Source organism: Siphateles boraxobius, unplaced genomic scaffold (assembly GCF_051911475.1).
Source record: "Siphateles boraxobius isolate OS27281-9 unplaced genomic scaffold, OSU_SipBor_1 55, whole genome shotgun sequence".
Classification (NCBI taxonomy): Eukaryota; Metazoa; Chordata; class Actinopteri; order Cypriniformes; family Leuciscidae; genus Siphateles; species Siphateles boraxobius.
Genome location: NW_027509181.1, coordinates 1351626 through 1373387, shown reverse-complemented (window position 1 = coordinate 1373387; position 21762 = coordinate 1351626). Strand labels below are relative to the sequence as shown.

The window sequence follows — 21762 nt, the reverse complement described above, 5'->3', positions numbered from 1 at the left end:
GCATTTGTGAGGTCACAACACACACAACCTTGAGGCGAATGGGCTACAACAGCAGAAGACCCCACCGGGTACCACTCATCTCCACTACAAATAGGAAAAAGAGGCTACAATTTGCAAGAGCTCACCAAAATTGGACAGTTGAAGACTGGGAAAATTTTGGCTGGTCTGATGAGTCTCGATTTCTATTGAGACATTCAGATAGTAGAGTCAGAATTTGGTGTAAACAGAATGAGAACATGGATCCATCATGCCTTGTTACCACTGTGCAGGCTGGTGGTGGTGGTGGTGTAATGGTGTGGGGGATGTTTTCTTGGCATACTTTAGGCCCCTTAGTGCCAATTGGGCATCGTTTAAATGCCATGGCCTACCTGAGCATTGTTTCTGACCATGTCAATACCCTTTATGGCCACCATGCACCCATCCTCTGATGGCTACTTCCAGCAGGATAATGCACCATGTCACAAAGCTCGAATCATTTCAAATTGGCTTCTTGAACATGACAATGAGTTCACTGTATTAAAATGGCCCCCACAGTCACCAGATTTCAACCCAATAGAGCATCTTTGGGATGTGGTGGAACGGGAGCTTCGTGCCCTGAATGTGCATCACACAAATATCCATCAACTGCAAGATGCTGTCCTATCAATATGGGCCAACATTTCTCAAGAACAATAGTATGGTGTTCCTAATAATCCTTTAGGTGAGTGTGTGTGTGTGTATATATATATATATATATATATACTCGTGTGTGTGCGCTTGTTCAGGAAGTAAAGTAAATTGCGCATTCTAACTCTTGATATCGATTTATCAAGGAAATATATTGCAATAATTATAGTTATCCTTTTATTGACCGTTTGGAATGACCCGCCCCCTCTAGTTACTGTTGCTATGTCTGACAAGCCACGCCTCTCACGCCACACATGTTCTCACACAGTGAGAAATGCATCGTGGAGCAGAGAGGACGCTGACAGACAGGACAGAGCAAGTTACTTTTGATATGAAACAAAGTCTACACTTAAAGGCCGTGTTGCAGGGTTAATTTTTCAACGAATTTGTGCAATTTGCTTGTTGGTAATAAACATTTAAACTGTTATCCATTGTATTTTATGTTGTTGGGTATCACAAAACGGAATATAATACGAAAAAGTAGGTACTATCTTACAGCGGTTTGCAACGATTCTCCTTTCCCCCACAATGCATTGCATTACGTCACCTTGGGGATAGAATTTACCAAAGCCCGCATTGAGAGTGACTAGAGAGACGAGTAGTAGACGAGAGTATTCAGATAGCGCAGATTATAGATAAATACATAGATAGATAGATAGACTAGATATAGATAGACAGACAGACAGATATATATAGATAGATAGGCTAGTATATGCGGCAACTGCACATCCAATGGCGCGGGCGCCTCTGATGTGCGACCAACTCTACGTTGTTAATCTACCTACTATATATTTCTATCTATGCTAACGTTATGCTATCTGGCTGTCTGCCTATCTCTCTCTATACCGCCCACACAAGCACCTGCCAAACACAGCGACAGAAACGTGGCGGCTACGTTTGCAACAACATTTTCACCGGAGGAAGAGATAAACGCTTAGAAACACCCATATAGCTAGCATGATGCTTTCTATTTCTAGATGACAAAGACAAAGTTTACCAGTTCTCTACGACAATATGACAAAGGTTACCGGTACTTATCTGAACTAACGTCATGATCACTGCCACTAGATAAAAAGATTTTTCACTCGGTGCTATTCAATGACAGTAAAAAAAAAAAAAAAAAGTGCCGTTATTGTGCACTGCTGCTCGTAGACTAGCTCCAGTGCTCATTGCTGCGTTGCTAAATGATAGCGACTCACCAGGACACTTCACCAACTCTCCACTCATTCTCCTCGGACCATGCGTTTTAATTGGCTTTGACGGCCATCAGTTCTTGGCAATTCCTCATTTGCCCTCTCACGTCTGGCAGGTTCGAAATTATACGGCTGCGGGCCATCATACGGCTGCGGGCCATCATACATGTTGGCTATTGCCACCGCTTCCTCATCCCAGTCAGTCGCCATAGTTGTAATACTAGGCTGAGGCTACCTTTCCTCCGCTTCTCCCCAACGTGACGTCATCACCGAATTGTGTAAAAAAAACGTTAATACCAAAAACGTAAAAAACTGATCGTTAAGATCGTTTTTGAGACATTTTAAAAATGATATACATATCTTGAGTGATTTATGTACCCATTAATCGACAGTGGTGTTTAACCTGCAACATGGCCTTTAAATATGGTTGTTGTTTTTTTGTTGAGAAATTTAAAAAATAAATATCGTTTTGTGGCTCTTTAATGTGTCGTTAAACACAATTCGATACATCTGCTTACAATTAGTTGATTTTTAATAATTTATGCTCATTCTTTATTTGAGATGTTTAGAATTGTCATAATAATAATAATTTTAATTTATCTTTCAGCATGCTCAGACTGCAGAAGCGCTTGGCATCCAGTGTATTGCGCTGTGGCAAGAAGAAGGTCTGGCTGGACCCCAATGAAACCAATGAGATTGCAAATGCCAATTCCCGTAAGATTTTTGTTTATTTATTTCATGTCAGGTTACAAATGCATCAAGAAACATTTACCATTGCTTATGATAAGCCAATAAAATAAATTGTCACATGTCCTCATTTTTAAAGCATCATGACTTTTTCTGGGGAACACAAAAGATGTTTATCAGAACATTTATGCTAAAAATGCAATGTAATGTTCAACACTAATAAAAGGTATAAGTAAACATTTATCAGGATGTTATAAATGTCACATTTAAATAATTTGCATAAAAATGTTTATAAAGTAATTTGTGACATTTTCCAAAGTGAAAGTGTAACCAAGGAACCTTAATTTCCCTTCTCCACCTTTACAAATGTCATTCCAAGTTTGTACGTGGTGTGCTGAAGTTTTTTTTTTTTTTTAGTTTGTAATGTTATTTTTAGTCCAGTGATTCTGTTGTTGTTTGTTCTGCTTGTGAGCGGTTGAAAGAGGCGATGAATTTGTAGGCGTTGATTTGTAGGGTTGGGAACCGAGAATCAGTTCTTATCCAGAACCTTTAGTGTTTTTGTGGGTGAAGTGCTAGGAGCTTATCCTTTAAAGCGACGTCTCACCTCATATTAATATAGTAGTGAATGCACTGAAAAGCTCTCGCGCTACTCAAATACATTTTGCGTCAGATATCAATGCAGAGAGAGAGAGAGAGAGTGTTAGACCGTAGAGCTGCACGATTAATCTTTAAAAGATCTCAATCTTGATTCAAACACTCATGCGATCTTATTCCAACATGAAAAAACTTCACACTGTAACATTCAAATCTGTTTGTGCTGTAGTTGACCCAGAGAGAGCAGTTCTCAATGTATTTGTAACCGCTTTACTTTCACAGTCTTTTCAACCACACAGTATCGATATTTCTGTGTTACAAATATTAACATGATCACAGAATTACTGAGATAAAAGTTTATAGAGTATAAACACTGATGTCTATGCTGCCGTGCAAAGGCAAAAGACTGTAACTTCGTTTTTGGTCAAAAATGAGTTATTTATATTTTTGGCACATTCAAGACCTCCTTTATCATGTGGATAAGTAGGCCTGTCGCGATAATCAATAAATCAATTAATCGCACGATAAAAAAAAATGAGCTCGATAATTTTTCCGGCCGCGATAATTTCCATTTGCATGCTTGTTTTGTTTTCCTCGTCTCTCTCTCTCTCTCTCTCTCTCTCTCTCTCTCTCTCTCTCTCTCTCTACCAAAGAGACTGGATGACAATATCAACGCTGACCGTCACACATTGATTTTCGAATGTTTTTTTTTACTGAGCCTATTTACAATCGTATTTGATTGCAGCGCCGTAGCGCGTACATCTCTCACACGCGCGCGCGCGCTCTTTCACCCTCATATGAGCCGTCTATGGCTTAAATCAAACTTCATTCACGCACATATGAAACACTTGTCTTGCATACACATATATTAAGTAGTCAAACATACCTGTACACAGCTGAATGCTCAAACAAATACATATGAAATGCACAACGACACACCTAAAGTCGCTCACGCACATACACGCAAACTCTACACACACGAGAACGAGATGCGCGCACACACACACTCTCCACGCACATCATATGAGACACGCGTGCGCACAAAAACTCTCCACGCACATATGAGACGTGCGCACACATAGACATCATATGATGTCTATGCGCGCACACACACAAACTCGCGCACACTCATATGAGACGCGAGCGCGCGCGCACACACACACACAAACTCGCGCACAAACTCAATGAGACGGAGCACACACAAACTCTCCGCGCACATACTCATTTGAGACGCAAGCACACACACACAAACTAGTGCACATACTCATATGAGATGCATGCTCACACAGTAGGTACATGATGCATATGATTCTCAGTGTGAACGGAAGTCACACATTGGTAAGTGCATTTTTTGTTAACAGAGACAGAGTCCATTGCTTTTATTGTTTTTGGTTGTTTTGCTCATTTAAATAGTCTTTAGAAATAAAAGTTTATTGATCTTTGAAAAGGTGTACCTGCATTATTATGCCATTATCATTATTTTAGATGAAAATGGTCTCAGAACGACAATATTATCGTTTATTATCAATATTATCGTTTATCACAATAATTTCTTGGACAATTTATCGTCCAGCAAAATTTGTTATCGTGACAGGCCTATGGATAAGTAGCTTGAGTCAAATCTGTTGTTTTTTCGAGAAAATAATGGGTTGTCTTCCAAAATCCCATGAGAAACCAAGGCAGAACACCGTAACACCAGTTACCGCTCTTTGGCTTTGTTTTGGAACGCTCACGCTTGAGTTACGGTACTCTGCCTTTGTTTAGCCGCACGTCAATATGAAGTTACGGTGCCGGCGTTCTATCAAATAATGCTACCTACCAGATTATACGGTGGTCTGCCTTTGTTTTACTCTCCATTAAAATTTAAATTACGATGTAGCCTGTGTAGAGCTGTGTACAGCTGCCATCAGTCCCTGTCTTCTGATGTCCTCAGAGCTTTGTCCTGCACTAATGCGGTCAGAACATTAAGTATGGTCTGGACCTGCTCCATTGACAAATGTGCGATAACGATCGTGAAGGATATATGCAGAGATGACAGAAAAATGTTACACATGCCATGGCAGGTGAATAAAACAAAGAACTAAAGCCTCACACAGTTCGGATACCGGACCTGGTTGAAACAATCATCGACACCTTCGAACACGAATCTCGGTATGTGCCTGTGAAAGTATGCGTCTTTCATATCCACCGCTATAAACCAGTCTCCGGGTCGAATGTGCGCGAGGATCTATTTTATCGTGATCATTTTGAACGCATATTTAGCAAGTCTTATGCCACGTGGTACTACTTGAAAATACTCAATCATGTCATGTCTAATGTAGGCTATTAATATAGGGCAACCAGAATGCAACCAAAGCACAGGATAGCAATAAGTAGATGGCTATAATTGTAAATCATACAAAATAAATGCCATGATCACTAGATTTTATACAGGTGTTGTTATAATGATTTTGTTAATGGTGATCAGCAACCAAATATTGATAATGTGGAAGTTACTGCCTTTTTCCTTGGCATGACTTCTCACTTTTTGCTGACAATACAAAGGCAGAGTACAGTAACTTTAAAATAGAGGTCAAAAGTCAAGTTTGAGCTCAAGATTTTTTTATGTAGATAATTTTCATTACTTAAACATCTAATTGCCCGATTTTCAGTGTCAAAAATCTTTATAGTCTTTTTTCTCAGTTCCACACTCTAGCGAGTTAAGGTCTTTTGCCTTTGTAGGGCAGTATGGTAGCAACCAAAACAGAGTAAATCACCTTTTGAAAGTCGCTGCCTTCAAATAACGAGTGTATCGATTACATCTGATGCTTCGAAACATTCATAAAGGTGACTCTTGTTAAAGCTGCAGTCATAACCTTTTTGTATTCAGAATTTACAAAATGTATACAATGAGCGAGTACTCATGAATGCCTTTTTTCAAACCGTGTTTTTGTCTTATCCTGAATCACCACGGTAAGCCAGTAATAAGCGTTTATACTCTGAGTACTTTACACCGGCCGGGTCGGCTGGGGTGTATCCCAGTGCCTGCGCGACTCCCCCGCGTCAAAGACACAAACAGAGAGAAGTAGCTCCGGCTACAGTGTTCTTCCACAAGATGCATGCAGTTCTGTTTTTTAACCGCTAGAGCGCTGATTCATCCAGTAATGAAACAAGTGAAGTCTTTATTAATCAATCATTCAAACCGATTTTAAAGGGGTGGTTGATTGCGATTTCACTTTTTTCATTTTAAATCGTGTGTAATGTTGCTGTTGGTGCATGAACAGTAAAGTTCAACGTAAGCAGAGATATCGTCTTTTAAAAATCAGGAAGTTTAATGCCTACAAAAACGACTCGAATGGGACTACCAAGAGATACTTCCCGGATTTTATACGTAACTAACCCATACATTTACATCAACCCTCCCTCCGGAATATGCAAAAAAGGGGGCATGGCCATATTTCTGCGGCTTTGTCGAAGAGGAAGAGTTATAGTGGAGAGCAGTAGCCATGCCGTCGAAAGTGTGTTATTTTCACCCAGCTGTCAGGTCTTCTGTGTTCGGGCTCTACGGACGCTGTAGTTCGTCAACAATGGCTACAATTTATGTTTGATTATGTTCCAGAAAATTACAATCGTAATTTAGCTCTCTGTGCTGCGCATTTTACGTAAGACAGCTTCCAGAATCTCCACAAATTCAATGCCGGATTCAACAACAAACTGTTACTAAAGCATGAAGCATTTCCAACTTTAAAACCAGAGGCAGCAGTTGTTGGGCCACAACCTGTAAGTAAGACTTAATAATTTTAAATGTATTTGCATGTATAATTGTAGTAATGTTTTAGTTTTATCAAGGACGTAAACAAATGCCAGCGCTGGCTTTAATAGCCACCTAGTTATGCTATTTCGTGTGTCTATGCAAACGCGTACTAACAATTTGGTCCTGAATTTGTAATTATGTACTAATTTTGTAAATGTATTTTCCATGTATACTTTGACGTAATTTTTCGATTTGATCAAGAACGTAAACCAATGCCAAAGCTGTTGGTTTATAGTAGCCAGTTAGTTCGATGCTATTACAGCTTATGACAAAAGGACAACACAAAGCTTTAAAATATATAGGACTATATATTTTTACAATACCTTTTGTATTTCTTCGCAACAAATGTTTTCCCGTTCTGTTGGCATTTTAACACGGTTGCCACATGTACACCTAAAGAAAACGATACACAGAGTAAACTAAGTTTTGTGAATAGATAAACGGTTGTTCTAGGGCTGCAACTAACGATTATTTTGATAATCGATTAATCGGACGATTATTTTTTCGATTAATCGATTAATCGGATAGAAATTAAATTAGATTATTTTTTTTATTATAACTAAATAAAACCGTAAATCAGGGTATTTATGTGTAAAAGTGTACTTTAAAAAGTGCAAAAGCCACACATTGAGTTTTACTAATATCAATATTTGCATTGTTTTTAATGATAATTGCTGATGGCAAGTTGACAAACATGATTATTGTTAAAAAAATGATATCCAACATATTATGTTTTAACACAATTTTTGTTAAAACAAATTTACACAGACATGTTGTTCAGATGTGAATATCTGAACTAAAAACAAACTAAAAACATCTAAAATATATAATTCATTTAATTTTTATTTAAAATTAATTATATATAAGGAATATAAGGATAAAGAATATAATATATATTATATATATAATATATAAAAGAATATAATATAAGGATAAATTGATTAAATAAATATAGAAAGACTGAAAACAATTGTGTGAATGTAGAGCCGCAGTAGATCGCGTTTGAAAAACAATTAAAACTTAGTAGACAAATGCTATAAAAAGAGAACGGAATGGAGGCAACGTTACCCAGCAAGCTAACAGGCTTGAGTAAAGGACAGGAGAAATTATGCATTAGTGCACAAGCATTCGCTGAAAACCACTGAGTACAGTGACTAAAAAATAATATTTTACTGCTGCTGTTATTAACTGCCTTTGTATTTAATGCTTCACTTTGTAAACACCGTTTTAATTTAACCTATTTCTGCGGTAGCGCTATTTTAATCCATCACTTACGTTGCGAGCGAACTGATTGCACAACCTGATGCTCGAGACAAAATACAGACATCCCGGAAGTCCCGGGAGTCTCCCGCATATTGATTGCGGCTCCCTGATGCCCGCGAATTAGTTCAAACTCCCGAAATCTAGAGCGCGCAAGCAAGAGCGCGCATGCGAGACAGAAGAGACTGCTCCAAACCGTGTAGCGCGCGCGCTCGGCAGAGCGCCTGAGGGAGAGAGACCTTGCGTGTGTGTGCGTACCAGTAAACGCTCCCCGTGACGTAAGCAGACCAACTAATCGATAATGACATTCGTCGACAACGATTTTCATAATCGATTATAATCGATTTTATCGATTAGTTGTTGCAGCCCTAGGTTGTTCATTATATCGATAAAACAACAACTTTAAAAAACGGTATTACTCAGTCATTTGTTCAGTTATATTAAATATTTAATCAGGAGAAAACCGTATCTCAAAAGCTAACAAGCAGCAGTAGCATTTTCAAGTAACAGCGTATCGAAATTATTATATAATAATAGTAGAATAGAATAATAATAATACAGAAATGTACCATTCAGAAACGTTTTGTAAGAGCCGTGTTTGGGGAGGTTCTGCTTGACTCTCTTCGATTCCGCTTTCTGGGTCTGATTCTGGCTCAAACTGATACGGCAGTATTGACACCATTATTTACATTTGATCGGAGTACATGCAACTTTCGCCCGTAAAGGTAATGGGCGTGAAGTTTACGGACAATGTGCGCTACGCAGTTTAGGCAATTGCAACACACCGGCCCAACTAAACAATCTGAAGCCCATTTCCTGTTTCTGAGGGAGTGGTTTCATAGAATCACGAAGTCAACTGGTCGTTCAAATGACAGAGGAGAAAGCGGCTTACAATAAAGGTGAAATTTATGAAAAATAAGGCTTTAAAAAATAAGCTAGATTCATGTTATATTGCACCCCATAACCACAATCATGCAAAGAAAAAAGCAGTAAACCACCCCTTTAAAAATATTCTGTTCTACACACATCTTACATGTGTGTTCAAGCATATTCTGCCCTTCTTAGAGCATATTCTCCACTGCTGGAGATACAATAAGCTAGGAGAGGTCCCAAATTATCCTAGACAATGCAGAAATGTTTATTTTCCTTCAGAAAAATTATTAATTTGGCAAAAATTGCTAAATAATGTTGAATTTGTTGACATTACCAGACTGGTCATGACTGCTAATAGACTGTTAAACTCATTTGACAAGTATAAGAAATAAACACAAAAAGCATAATTGTTAGTTAAAATGTTAGTAGTTTTAATCATTTTTATTGAATGGGAACCGGAATCGTTTGGCGGAACTGGAAAATTTCTTATGATTCCCAACCCTATTGATTTGTCCGTCTGTAGTGATCTTTTTCTTTGTAGAAAAGTTAGAAGCTCAGACCAGGAGACGGTGGAAGTTTTCCAAGCAGAAGTTCTTTATTGCTTGTCGGTAGCGGCATTCATTCCAACATCTTCTCACTAAGGGAACTTTACATTGTAGTTTATATACATTTCAAGGGGGAGGGATTACATATAGGTGGAGACTTCTCTGAAACAAAGCAAATGTAAATAAGGTATACAGATTTGGAACCTGCTCAGCATGAGACATGAGAACAGGAAAGGCATAGACTTCTTGTACTGAGATGAGAACTCCAAGACAAACGGTCTCAGTAATAAAATAGCAGGGGTTCAAACTTGCTCAGCATGAGTTTCACCCGGTGAGACACGAGAACAGGAAAGGCCTAGCCTTCTCGTACTGAGATGGGACAGTCAGGAATATGATGCTGGGAACCTCTACCGTTTGCAGAGATTTCCTGGTCTCATCATTTATAAACTTTCTCAATATAAAATACTATTGTATTGGAAATCTAAATTAAACATTTAAATAAAATGTGTAATCCTACAGTCTGTCTTATGTTGATGCATTAATTTCTATTATGTAGTAAATCTATTTAATTAATTACCCTTTTAAAAAGAATTACCTGTAGAAATTTTTTTTGAAGCCTAATGTATTGGAATGTCCCGAGCCTATCTCTTAATTTTTTTGTTGTCTTTGTTTCAATCTGATCTGTGTCGGCTATCTTGAGCCCGATCTTTTATTTTGCGTCAGCTGTCATGTAGTTATCGTGCAGTAAGTGTCAGACATTTGGTTTGGCCAAACACCATTAAAAGCAGAGGTGGGAGTAAGTCACACATGTTCAAGTCACAAGTAAGTCTCAAGTCCCTACCATCAAGTCTCAAGCAAGTCTAAGTCACAGTACCAGGCCTGATAGCGCTCCGGCGCCACGCCGGATTTCCGGCGTACAGACGTGTCTGCAAAAAAAAAAAAAAAACCAACAGCAAAAGAAGCGGAGTTCGACCAATCATAGCGCTGGGTTCATTCCCCAAATAGCAAGCGGGTATGATTGACAGATGCGTAAGGCCTATCATTAAAAAGAGACAGCAATAAAGAATCCCGCTCGATCCCGCTTCCGCTCCCGCGGCCGCCTTTGACTGAGTTCATGAGCGAGGACAGTAGGCTACAGTAGTCACGGTACTTCTGACTCCTGAAGGTGAACGGGCTGGGGTGGATGTGGAAAGTTGAAGTATTGTATTGAGTTAACTTAATCTGGATTCTATTATCACACGGAGTGGTCGCAATCGCAAGGGTTATCTTAAAATACTCCGTCATTCATGTCACTCAGATAAGATGAAAACATCATACAGCCATGCAAATTATAAAAAGCTTAAGTATTGATGAACAATAAATCTAAATAAAATTAAAATCGCTATGGCTTACTGAGTATGAAAGTACTGTGATTTGTGGATTAATTTACTGATAACAGTCTGCAAACAGGCGTTTATTTATTCATTCTCAGTGTTGAGAAACGTAGCCTGCATGTGTTACGTTATTGTGTTATAATAAAGTACCTAATTATGTTACATAATAATTTTGTATGAAAACTAGCGCGTTACTTGTGGATAAGAAACCGTTGTATCAGTGCTGCGCGAGCTCTCTCTCTCACAAACACAGACCGCGCGCACAGAGAGAGATGATAATTGTAAAATGAAAATTGACGAACTGTTTTGTTCTTGGTTGTGGGTTTTTTCCTGTCAAAATCCCAGAAAGCATTTTTTATTATCCATCCCGTGTTTTTAAAATTCGTTAAATGACGGACGTTTTACTATTAACACAGCCCAATGTCAGATTCTTCTAACATATAGGCTACTTGATATTCTTTTTAGAATAAGTGATTCGTTTTGCTATTATTGGTCCTGTGACAGGACTCCTGTCTATTCATTGTCAACTATTTTCTATAATTATGTTTGTATTGGCTAACGTTTATTCAGCTAATGCGTGTCCTGTTTAAAATGTGCAATGTTCAAATGCAAAGACGGCACGGCTCAAATAAAAGCCCTTTTTTCTTTTCTTTTTTGTCAAGTAGGCTATCATATTTGGATATTGGAATAACAAATTAAGTAGAACTATCTTAAATGTACAATTGTTTTTTTACTGTTTTCTAGGGGTTTCTTAATTTTAGACTAGTTGACCAGCACACATTATTTTGCAATGCAATATTAATCATGAAAAAAAATACATTGCAGTGCAAGTGAAATTTAGGATTTGGGTCGAATTCAAAACACTTTAGAAGTCAAGAATTATGAAGATAGGCATGTGTTTGTGTGTGTCTTGCATTCTCAAAAAATAATGACAAAAATATATGACAACAATATAAGAAGTCTAGAAGAACAATCGCTCATCACTTTGTGTCATAAATTAGCGGAGGATAAACTCGCCCTTACGCATCTGTCCCAGGGAAAAAAGTTCAGGCTCAGGATTTTTTTCTACTATCACCCCTGCAGTACACACAGTAATAAAACAGTCCTGCTAAGGGTCAAGTTACAATACCAAACAGAAAAAAAGTAGTTTATATTGGGTGGTGATGGCGCAGTGGATAAGACACGTGTCTTTGGTGTGAGAGACCTGGGTTCGAATCCACTGACACCAATGTGTCCCTGAGCAAGACACTTAACCCCTTAAAGTTGCTCCAGAGGCGTGCGACCTCTGACATACATAGCAATTGTAAGTCGCTTTGGATAAAAGTGTCAGCTAAATGAATAAATGTAAATGTATATTGGCCTCAACCTTATTTAATCTCCCTCAGAAATGATTACCTTTCTTATACATTTAAATTATAATATTAATAATATATTCATATAATTTATTATAGCATGTATTTATGATAATCAAAATTTGGAATTATTATTATTATACGATTACAATTATACGAAAAATGTTGAAGATGATTTCCATTACACGAGAGTAGATGTTAAAACTTCATGCTGATTTGTACTCGGCTTTCGCCAAGATAAGCACCAACTAAGACATAGCTTTACAGTAACCTATGCTTCTCCATCCATTTAAGCTTCTTTCCATATAGTGATGTAAATCTCCTTCTGTCTAGTGTTAACACGCGTCAGCACACACAACGGCTGCAACCACAGTGCGGTCCCCCCATGACAACCGTCTGGATTGAGCTGAGTAGGGGACATCTCTAGGGTCTTCAAGTGGGCACCTTCCGTCCTCAGTGTTTCGTCGACTAGCCCACGACACCTCAAGAGGGCTCGACAGTGACTCTGGCGGCCCATAGTCACCCCCCTCCGTCCCCCACTCAACTCAGCCCAGCTTACTGACCTCTACATTAGGGGTGTGCCATATCATACCGTCCACGATAATACCGGTATACATTTTTACATGATAAAAAAGTGCCATATCGCGATATCAATGATATAGCGACGCAATGACGTATGGCGCATTTACGTTCCCTAGCACGCACAACAACAACACCTGTCTGAGCGCGAGAGCAGCCTGTCAGCCTCCGATGATGATTTAGCAATTTCACAAACAGCTTGAGTGTTCAGCGGGGCTGCCGACGCGCGTCTTCTCTCGCGCGCGTTTAGGAGTCGGGACATGACTGAATGGTCTCTTGCACAATCGGGCCATCAGTGCATCGTAACTAAAGTTTATAATTTTCAAGTGGTCTTAATTCTTATCAGTTTAAACATTCAAGTGGTTTTAAACTATCCAGTAAGCTACTCGCGCAATCTCTGAGAGAGTTGCACTGCGTGCATACATAGAGTAGCCTACAGCTCGCGAGAAACTAAAGTTATTTTTCTCGGATTATATCACTTTAATGGGGGGAAAAACGCAAAATTGTGTAAAACTTCCGGTCTTGGTAAGTATACTCATAAACACAGTCGGTTATGTATAAAACGCATGTGACAGTGTGATAGACAATATAATGAAAACAGCAATGGATCCGTGCACTAGCTGTAAAAGTGACAGCAGCCATAGGCTATGCGTCTGTCATTAATGTTGTCGTCAAAACAACAAAAGATAGCTTTAATTGTAATGAATGAGAATTATTAACCTATGTATTTAATTTAATCAGGAAACAGAACTAAAAGACTATGTGCTATTTTACATTTGATTACTTTATAATGTTTCTGTAGTATTTCTGAATACTGGTGTTAGACCTACACACATTTAACATTTAATTCAAAGATTGAAATCAAGCATCCTTGTGTTGTGTAAACTCTTAACAACAAAATTACCACATTGTAAAAACGCAATGAGTGAGCAAACATTTAGGCGAGATAAACATAATAAGAAAATTTTCAACAACAACAAAAAAAATTCTATAACGTCATAAATATCATTATCGCAAATATTCTTGAAATATCGTGATAGAATTTTGAGGCTATATCGCCCACCCCTACTCTACATCCCTCCTGCTGCTGAGACCTAACCACAATCTCTCCGCAACCCAACCATACGCGCCAACCCGTTTGACTAAGGCTGTCGAGCCCCACTGGTGCGTTAATATGCAGTTTCAGTGGCTATGGTTTCGTATGGCATACCACCTACCGCAAAACACAATATCTGCCCAACCACCCGTCATTCACGCAATATACACAGGAACGTAATGACTGTAAATACTATACAACCTATAAAAATAAACCAACAGACTCTTCAAGTTTTCAAGAATTCTACGAAACCGTAGCATGGCGGCCTGTACACAGCCAGCTAGAATCTTTCTGTCTCAACCACAGCCAGTTGCTGCTCCTTTCTGCTGCTTCAGATAAGTTCTTTACTGCGCGACGCAACTCTTGGCCACTGAATCCGACGTCTCTGAGGAGCCGGTTGTAGAGTGTGCCACAAAACCTCGACAACCCACTTCCACTGGATAAACCTGGACTCTCCATCCTCGCTGTTCTGCTTCAGTAGCCAGATGAGGATACCGATGATTTATATGATTCCTCTCATATGCCTCATCTACTGCATCCTCCCATGGCACTGTTAACTCTATCAGTTGAACAATGCGTGCTGATCCAGACCCTCAAAACAATATCTGGTCGTAGGTTAGTGGTGGCAATCTCAGGTGGAAAAATAAGCCGTTGATCAAGATCAGCCAGCATCTTCCAGCCCCTAGCAGCTTCCAGTTGTCCTGGGCGAGAATTGGTGTTAGCACCTTTTCTTGGTGGTTGCTCGCCTGGGCGGAGGAATATTGTCTTCTGCGTGTAATGTTTTGCTAGAACAGGCGGCAACTTATTGGTCATACTACGCTTGCCTTCCAATGCTAAAGCCAAACATCGCAATACTTGGTCATGGCGCCAAGTAAACCGACCTTGGCTAAGAGCCACCTTACATCCTGTCAAAATGTGCCTTAATGTGGCAGGTGATGAACACAAAGGACAAGAGGGATCCTCTCCTACCAGAGGTTTAGCTTCTGCTGTGATGGGAGAACATCATATGTTGACCTAATAAGGAAACTGATCCTACTCTCTTCCATTGACCAAAGGTCTTGCCAGCCCATTTTGCGTTGTTCCACACTCTCCCATCTCATCCACTCTCCCTGCTTGGCCTGGGAAATGGCCTTTATACATCTCATTCTCTCCTTCTGCTTTCGCACCTCATTGACTACCAGCTTCCTCCTTTGAGCTGGGCCTGCCTTGTGCCATTTAGGAGGAGCTAAACTGAGCCCAAAACCCCCTCTTCCATGCTGTACCTGTCCCACGATATCCACAATTTGAAGGTCAGCTTTTGCCTCTACTACAGATTTCTTTGCTGACCACTTTCTACCAGTTTTTACCACAGGGGCTGCCTCCCTTACACATCGGTCGTGTGACTCTGCTAAAGTCATTTCCAGTCTGACCTTGGCACACTTAAACTCCTCGGTTAAAGCAGAGACTGGCAGCTGCAATACTCCTTTACTATAAAGTCCCACTCTGCTGAGGCAGCATGGAACTCCCAACCATTTCCTGATGTATGAACTTATTAACGCTTCCAGCTTATCGACTGTTGTCAAAGAAACCTCGTACACAGTCAGTGGCCACAGCAACCTTGGCAGTAGACCAAACTGAAAGCACCAGAGTTTTAGTTTGCCTGGTAGAGTACAGCTGTTTATGCTCTTCAACCCTTCCTCTGCTTGTCGTCTAACTTCTCCCACTCGAACTGAGTCCTTTAGATCCCCATCGTACCATCTCCCAAGACTCTTCACTGGCTTCTCAGAAACTGTTGGTATTGCCTCACCATTAATGAAGAATGTTTTATCTACTAGTACCTTTCCTTTAACTATCAAGATGCTCCTTGATTTAGAGGGCTTAAATTACATTCGTGCCCATTCAATATTATCTGTTAACTTCCCCAATAACCGATTAGTGCAGGCTACTGTTGTAGTCATGGTTGTCATGTCATCCATGTATGCTCTGATTGGTGGTAGTCGCATCCCAGAAGCCAAGCGCTCTCCGCCTACTACCCATCTTGATGCCCTAATGATTACTTCCATTGCCATGGTAAAAGCCAGTGGAGAAATGGTGCATCCTGCCATTATTCCAACCTCTAAGCATTGCAATGCGGTGCTGAATTTTGTAGTTGAGAAACTAAATTGCAAATCTCCAAAATAGGCTTTCATTAAATTTGTTATTGACATTGGTACTCTAAAAAAATCAAATGCTGCCCAAAGAAGCTCATGTGGCACTGAACCATATGCATTAGCCAAATCCAGGAATGTCACATGGAGCTCCTTCCTCTCCTTTTTAGCTGATTGAATTTGTTGCCAGATAACATTGATGTGTTCTAAGCATCCTGAGAACCCTGGAATGCCCGCTTTTTGAACTGAAGTGTCAATGAAGCCATTCTTTAATAGGTAGGTTGACAATCTCTGCGCAATAATGCTGAAGAAAATCTTACCTTCGTTTAACTGTGAAATAGGACGAAACTGACTGATGCTTGTAGCATCTTTTTCTTTAGGTATAAAGACTCCACCTGCTCGGCGCCATGCTCTAGGTACAACCTGCTTTTCCCATGCCACTTTTATCAATTTCCACAGAATTCGTAGAACTCCTGAAGCACTCTTGTACACTCTGTACGGAACTCCATTAGGCCCTGGAGATGATGAAGCCATTGCCTTTCTCACAACCTGCTCTATCTCTTTCCACTTAGGTGCACAGACCTCCATTTGGTATTCTGGTGGATTGATAGGTGGGATATCTGACGGAATTGACACAGGCTCATGCTTTTTTGCATCTGTATGCGTTTCCTCCAAATATCTCTCTAGCTCAACCCTAGATGCTTTTAAAGTGCCATTCTTCTCACTGGTGAATAACTTCTTTACGAATTTGAATGGGTCTTTATAGAAATTATCCCTTGCACGCTCCTTCTTTTTGTAGCGTTTCCGTAGGTGCTCAGCTCTGCGTAATGTTGCAAGCTTATCTTTTATGGCCCTTTGTAAGAGATTGAGTCCCTCCTTCTGACTTTGTTCTGCTTTTTTCCATTGCTTCCTCAGCTGTCTCCTTTCTCTAACTAACCCTTCAATTTTCTGCTGCCGTCTAGATACAGCTGGAGTAGTTTGTACTTTTTCCTTCCTTTTTTCCACACCAAGCCTCTCACTTCCATATGCGTAAATGATGTCCCCAAATTTATCCAGCTTCTTTTCAACTGTACCAGTTAATCTTTCGGATGCAAAGCATAGATCTGTGTTTACCGTGTCCCATGCAGTTTTCTCACAAGCTCTTGGCCATCTAACTCCAGGCCTATGCCCGTTGATATTCTTTTCTCTCTTATGCTGGTTAGTCTGACCGGGTTCACAAGTATCAATGTGTTCATCACTAACTGTGCAAACCCTCATCTCCTCTATGACAGGGGTACTGATATCCTGCAAACTGTGGTTTGCTTCCTGTCGCTGGATTTCATTCGACTGACTTGACTGACTTCGTAAGAAGTACTGATCAATGCGAGGCCCTTGTCCCTTCTCCCTCAAGCATTTCATTTTCCCTTGATGAATCTTCAACCCCCTGACCGTTGTCACCTTGCTCCAGCCACAGACACAAGCTTGGAGTTCAATGACTTTGCTATCTGCAGAACCTGAACTAGTCTTTTGTGAAGTACTCTCAATACTCATCCGTTTCCATTCCAACGCCGTTAACCATGTTGTCCAACATTGAGCCAACAAGATAAAACATTTGAATGTAAATTCACAAGTGTGATGCATTAAGTATATTGGTTTTATAGTAAATGTCATATGTTTAACTTTGCTAATATATTTTTTTTATGGAATATCACCGGCAGACATTAACTTTCCTATTAATAGCCAAATATTTGAACCTTTAAATTGATTTCTGGGGGCATTTTTTAACTTAAGTTCTAAAAATGTTTTTCTTACCATGCATTTACACTGCAATTACAACACCATAAATTTATGAGATTAATGATTTAAATATAATCATTTTAATATAGAATAAATTAGATGCTAAAAAATAATAAATTATATATTTTTAATTATGAAATTAAAATTGACCGTCTTAATGAACGAGTCATTGAAGCATTAATTCAACTGATTCGTTCAAAGCGGCAGATTCATTCTGGAACTAAGCAACTAGGGGACTGAATCACAAAAACCCCGGATTTGTTCAGATACGTACAACTCTTTTTCTGTGGCTTGTTTGGAACTATTGTCATTGGAGAAATAGAGCAAAAAACAGAGAATATTTACAATATTACGTCTAAAATGTCACACCACAATAGTCAGTCTTTGTTTACTGAACTGTTGTATAAAATCATTAACACTTTGCAATTGCGCCAATATTTTGGAAATATTTTTTAATGTTATAAATGTAAAAATAACTCATACTAGGGACATTTTTTTCCACCACATCTTGAATTTCGGGTGCATATTAATTCTGCTGGCATTTTGCCCTCCAACCCCCAGATAACATCTGACCCTGCTTCAAGAGAAACATAAAACCACGACAAAACATCATTAACGGTTTTCTATGTTGTTTTTCGTCATTGGAAAGAGTGACATAATTGGCTTTAAAGCGGTGGTAAAACATGATTTCACTTTTCTAACTTTAGCTAGTGTAATGTTGCTGTTTGATCATAAACAAAATCCGCAAAGTTACAACGCTCAAAGTTCAAAGCAAAGGTAGATATTTGCTTTTAAATAAATCAATTTCTAAGGACTACAGCAAACGGCCGGTAGGGACTACACAACGTTCCTCCAGGGTTGCTGACATGACTAACCCCAATAAACCCCTCCTCGGAGTATACTAAATAAGGGGGGCGACGCCATTTTATATTGCTTTGGAGAAGAGTTGTTGTGGTATAGTAGGCTGGAGTGTTGTTGTCGCAATGCCGTCGAAACGCTGTGATTTTCATTTGGATTGCAGGTCCACTTTGTTCAGCCTTCCTAGGGTCGGGGGAGTTAGGGATCAATGGTTAATTTTTTTTTAACTTGGTCCCTCATTATTACCCAATTATTATTACGCTCTCTGTGCTGCACATTTTACGGAGGAAAGCTTCCACAATCTTCGCGAGTTCAATGCAGGATTCGCACAACGGCTTTTCCTGAAAGATGGAGCAGTTCCAACTTTAAGAACAGAAGCTGTTGTTTACGGGCCACAACCCTGCAAGTATGATTTATTTTTCGTCGATGTGTTTTCCTGTATTAGTTCGTATTGTTCATTGTACGTTGTAGCAAGGAACTAAACAAATGACAACGCTGTTTGGCTCTGCAAAACAGTTTGTTAAATGCTCATTCATACTTAACCCTCTGGGGTCCTATGTGTTTTTGGGGTCCTGGAGGTGTTCTGACATGCTCTAACATTTGTGCTTTTTTCAGATATTTATAAACATGTTAATGGCAAAGGTGTAAATTCACTCTATATAGCACAAAAAGGGCTACCATAATATGTTAGCAAGATGTACGTACATGTTTGTATTTTTGAGAGAATATTGTTTATGCATGGTTATTGAAAAAACTAAAACTTAAAGTCTCTGAAATAAGGCCACAAAACACATACTAAATATGTGTCCACAAGACTTTTGACTAATGGATGTTCTCGCCTAGGATTTTTGCTTCAAAATGATCTGAAAATCATCCTTCCAAATCATTCACATAAAACAATACATTGATTTAAATTTAGTAAAACACTTTTTGTTTGGAAAGGCAATATGCGAAATGGGCGTGACTCATGTATAATGGTCTGATTCACACCTGTGAAGACAAAAGACCTGCTTAATGAGCCTGCATAATGAGCTTTTAACAGGTGTGTCACTGAGCCACAAGAAAGAATACAAGGACACAAGAAAAGAAATGTGTATGTATACTACAAAATTGGTTCACAGTTGGAAACATCTATAAAAAAATAGTATTTTTCCACTTATATTTTTGCTTGCAAATTGTATAATATCCAAGGTGAACATTTCTAGTAATTGTGTAGTTAATTCTCATACTGTATTTTCAGAAAGTTTTGGATATGTATCCTCTCCCCAAATTTGTCACTAATAAAACACAATACAAATAATTTGAAGAGAAGGCTTATATTGACTTTTTAAGATTTTGTTTACATCTACCTTGTAAATATATTATTTGCTATTTTATTAAAAAGGTTACAATTACAGCAACAATTAAAATAACAATATTTCAAGTGTAATATTTCTTTGTAAAAACTAAAGTATACATTTTATCATACATATTTCAAAGTTAAGGATTCATTAGTTTGAATAAAGCCTACATTGGAACAAACACTATAATAGCATCCTAGTTGATGACTTTATTTTTGACAAAACAAACATAGCCTAATATATTTAACATTTGAGCAGAAATTGGTGAACAAAAGCTTATTCAATGTGGTAGTAGTCTATAGTTTAGGCTACAGTAAACAGTTAATAATCTATCCAAAAACTAGTCAACGAAATGTTCTCTTTCATATTTCTTCTGTAACATAGGCATATCGTTTGTTGTTTTTATGATAGCCTATATTAGGGCATATAAATATTAATTTGCAGTTTAATACGTTGCTAATACAAAGACATTTTAACGTTATTTCAACATATTTCAGTCGATTTTCACTCATCTCAGTATAGCAATAGGGTTTGGTAAAAACTGTTCAGTTCATTCATTCACACACAGACACGATTCATATTTAAACAGTCTTTTTGCGGTTTACATACACTTTGATATCGCAATTAGAACACTAATAAAAAAACTTACTTCTCAGATGGATATTTCATATTTCTTTGGAAAACTAAAGTATACATTTTATCATACATATTTCAAAGTTAAGGATTCATTAGTTTGAATAAAGCCTACATTGGAACAAAGACTATAATAGCATCCTAGTTGATGACTTTATTTTTGACAAAACAAACATAGCCTAATATATAACATTTGAGCAGAAATGGGTGAACAAAAGCTTATTCAATGTGGCAGTAGTCTAGTTTACAGTAAACAGTTAATAATCTATCCAAAACTAGTCGACGAAATGTTGTCTTTCATATTTCGTCTGTAACATAGGCATGTCGTTTTTTGTTTTTATGAGCCTATATTAGGGCATACATATTAATTTGCAGTTTAATACGTTGCTAATACAAAGACATTTTAACGTTATTTCAACATATTTCAGTCGATTTTCACTCATCTCAGTATAGCAATAGGGTTTGGTAAAAACTGTTCAGTTCATTCATTCACACACAGACGCGATTCATATTTAAACAGTCTTTTTGCGGTGTACATTATGATAGTGTACATTGCGGTGTACACTATGATATCGCGATTAGAACAATAATAAAAAAAAAAACTTATCAGATGGATCCGTTGCTCCTCGAAATGAAAAAAAAAACAGTACATGTTCTGAGGTAAATGTCCCAGGATTATTCCTCACACAGCCTCGCAAGAAGAAATAGTAGGCTACATTAATCTGATGATTACATTTGTTGTGTTATCGCGTTTATGAGGGGCGTTGACACTTTGCATGTGTTGCCTTAGATCATTTGCGTTTGAATACCGCGCGCTCTCCGTGGGCGTGTCAGATTAGCAGAATAATGAGCTAAGAGAACGATAATGAGATCGGCTGACACCTCTCTCTTTTTTAATAGATTACATAAACAGAGAATATTTATTTTAGTTTTGAATTAGATATTTTAAAAGTACAAACTTAAATGATAATAAAGATATATTGCTCGTGCTTGTGTGAATAGTATTCGCTGAGCTTTG

General features: G+C 38.6%; 2 protein-coding genes across 3 annotated transcripts in view; both read left to right on the top strand.

Moving 5' to 3' along the window:
- LOC143714601 (uncharacterized) overlaps window positions 1-21762 on the top strand; it is a 212932-nt gene that overhangs the window by 143283 nt on the left and 47887 nt on the right. The gene's annotated exons all lie outside the window — the stretch shown is intronic.
- LOC143714603 (large ribosomal subunit protein eL19-like) overlaps window positions 1-21762 on the top strand; it is a 76078-nt gene that overhangs the window by 19599 nt on the left and 34717 nt on the right. For both annotated transcript variants that reach the window (XM_077205829.1, XM_077205828.1), the window contains exon 2: window positions 2467-2573. In XM_077205829.1, coding sequence (XP_077061944.1) covers window positions 2467-2573 — 107 coding nt within the window. The remainder of the gene's footprint in view (window positions 1-2466; window positions 2574-21762) is intronic.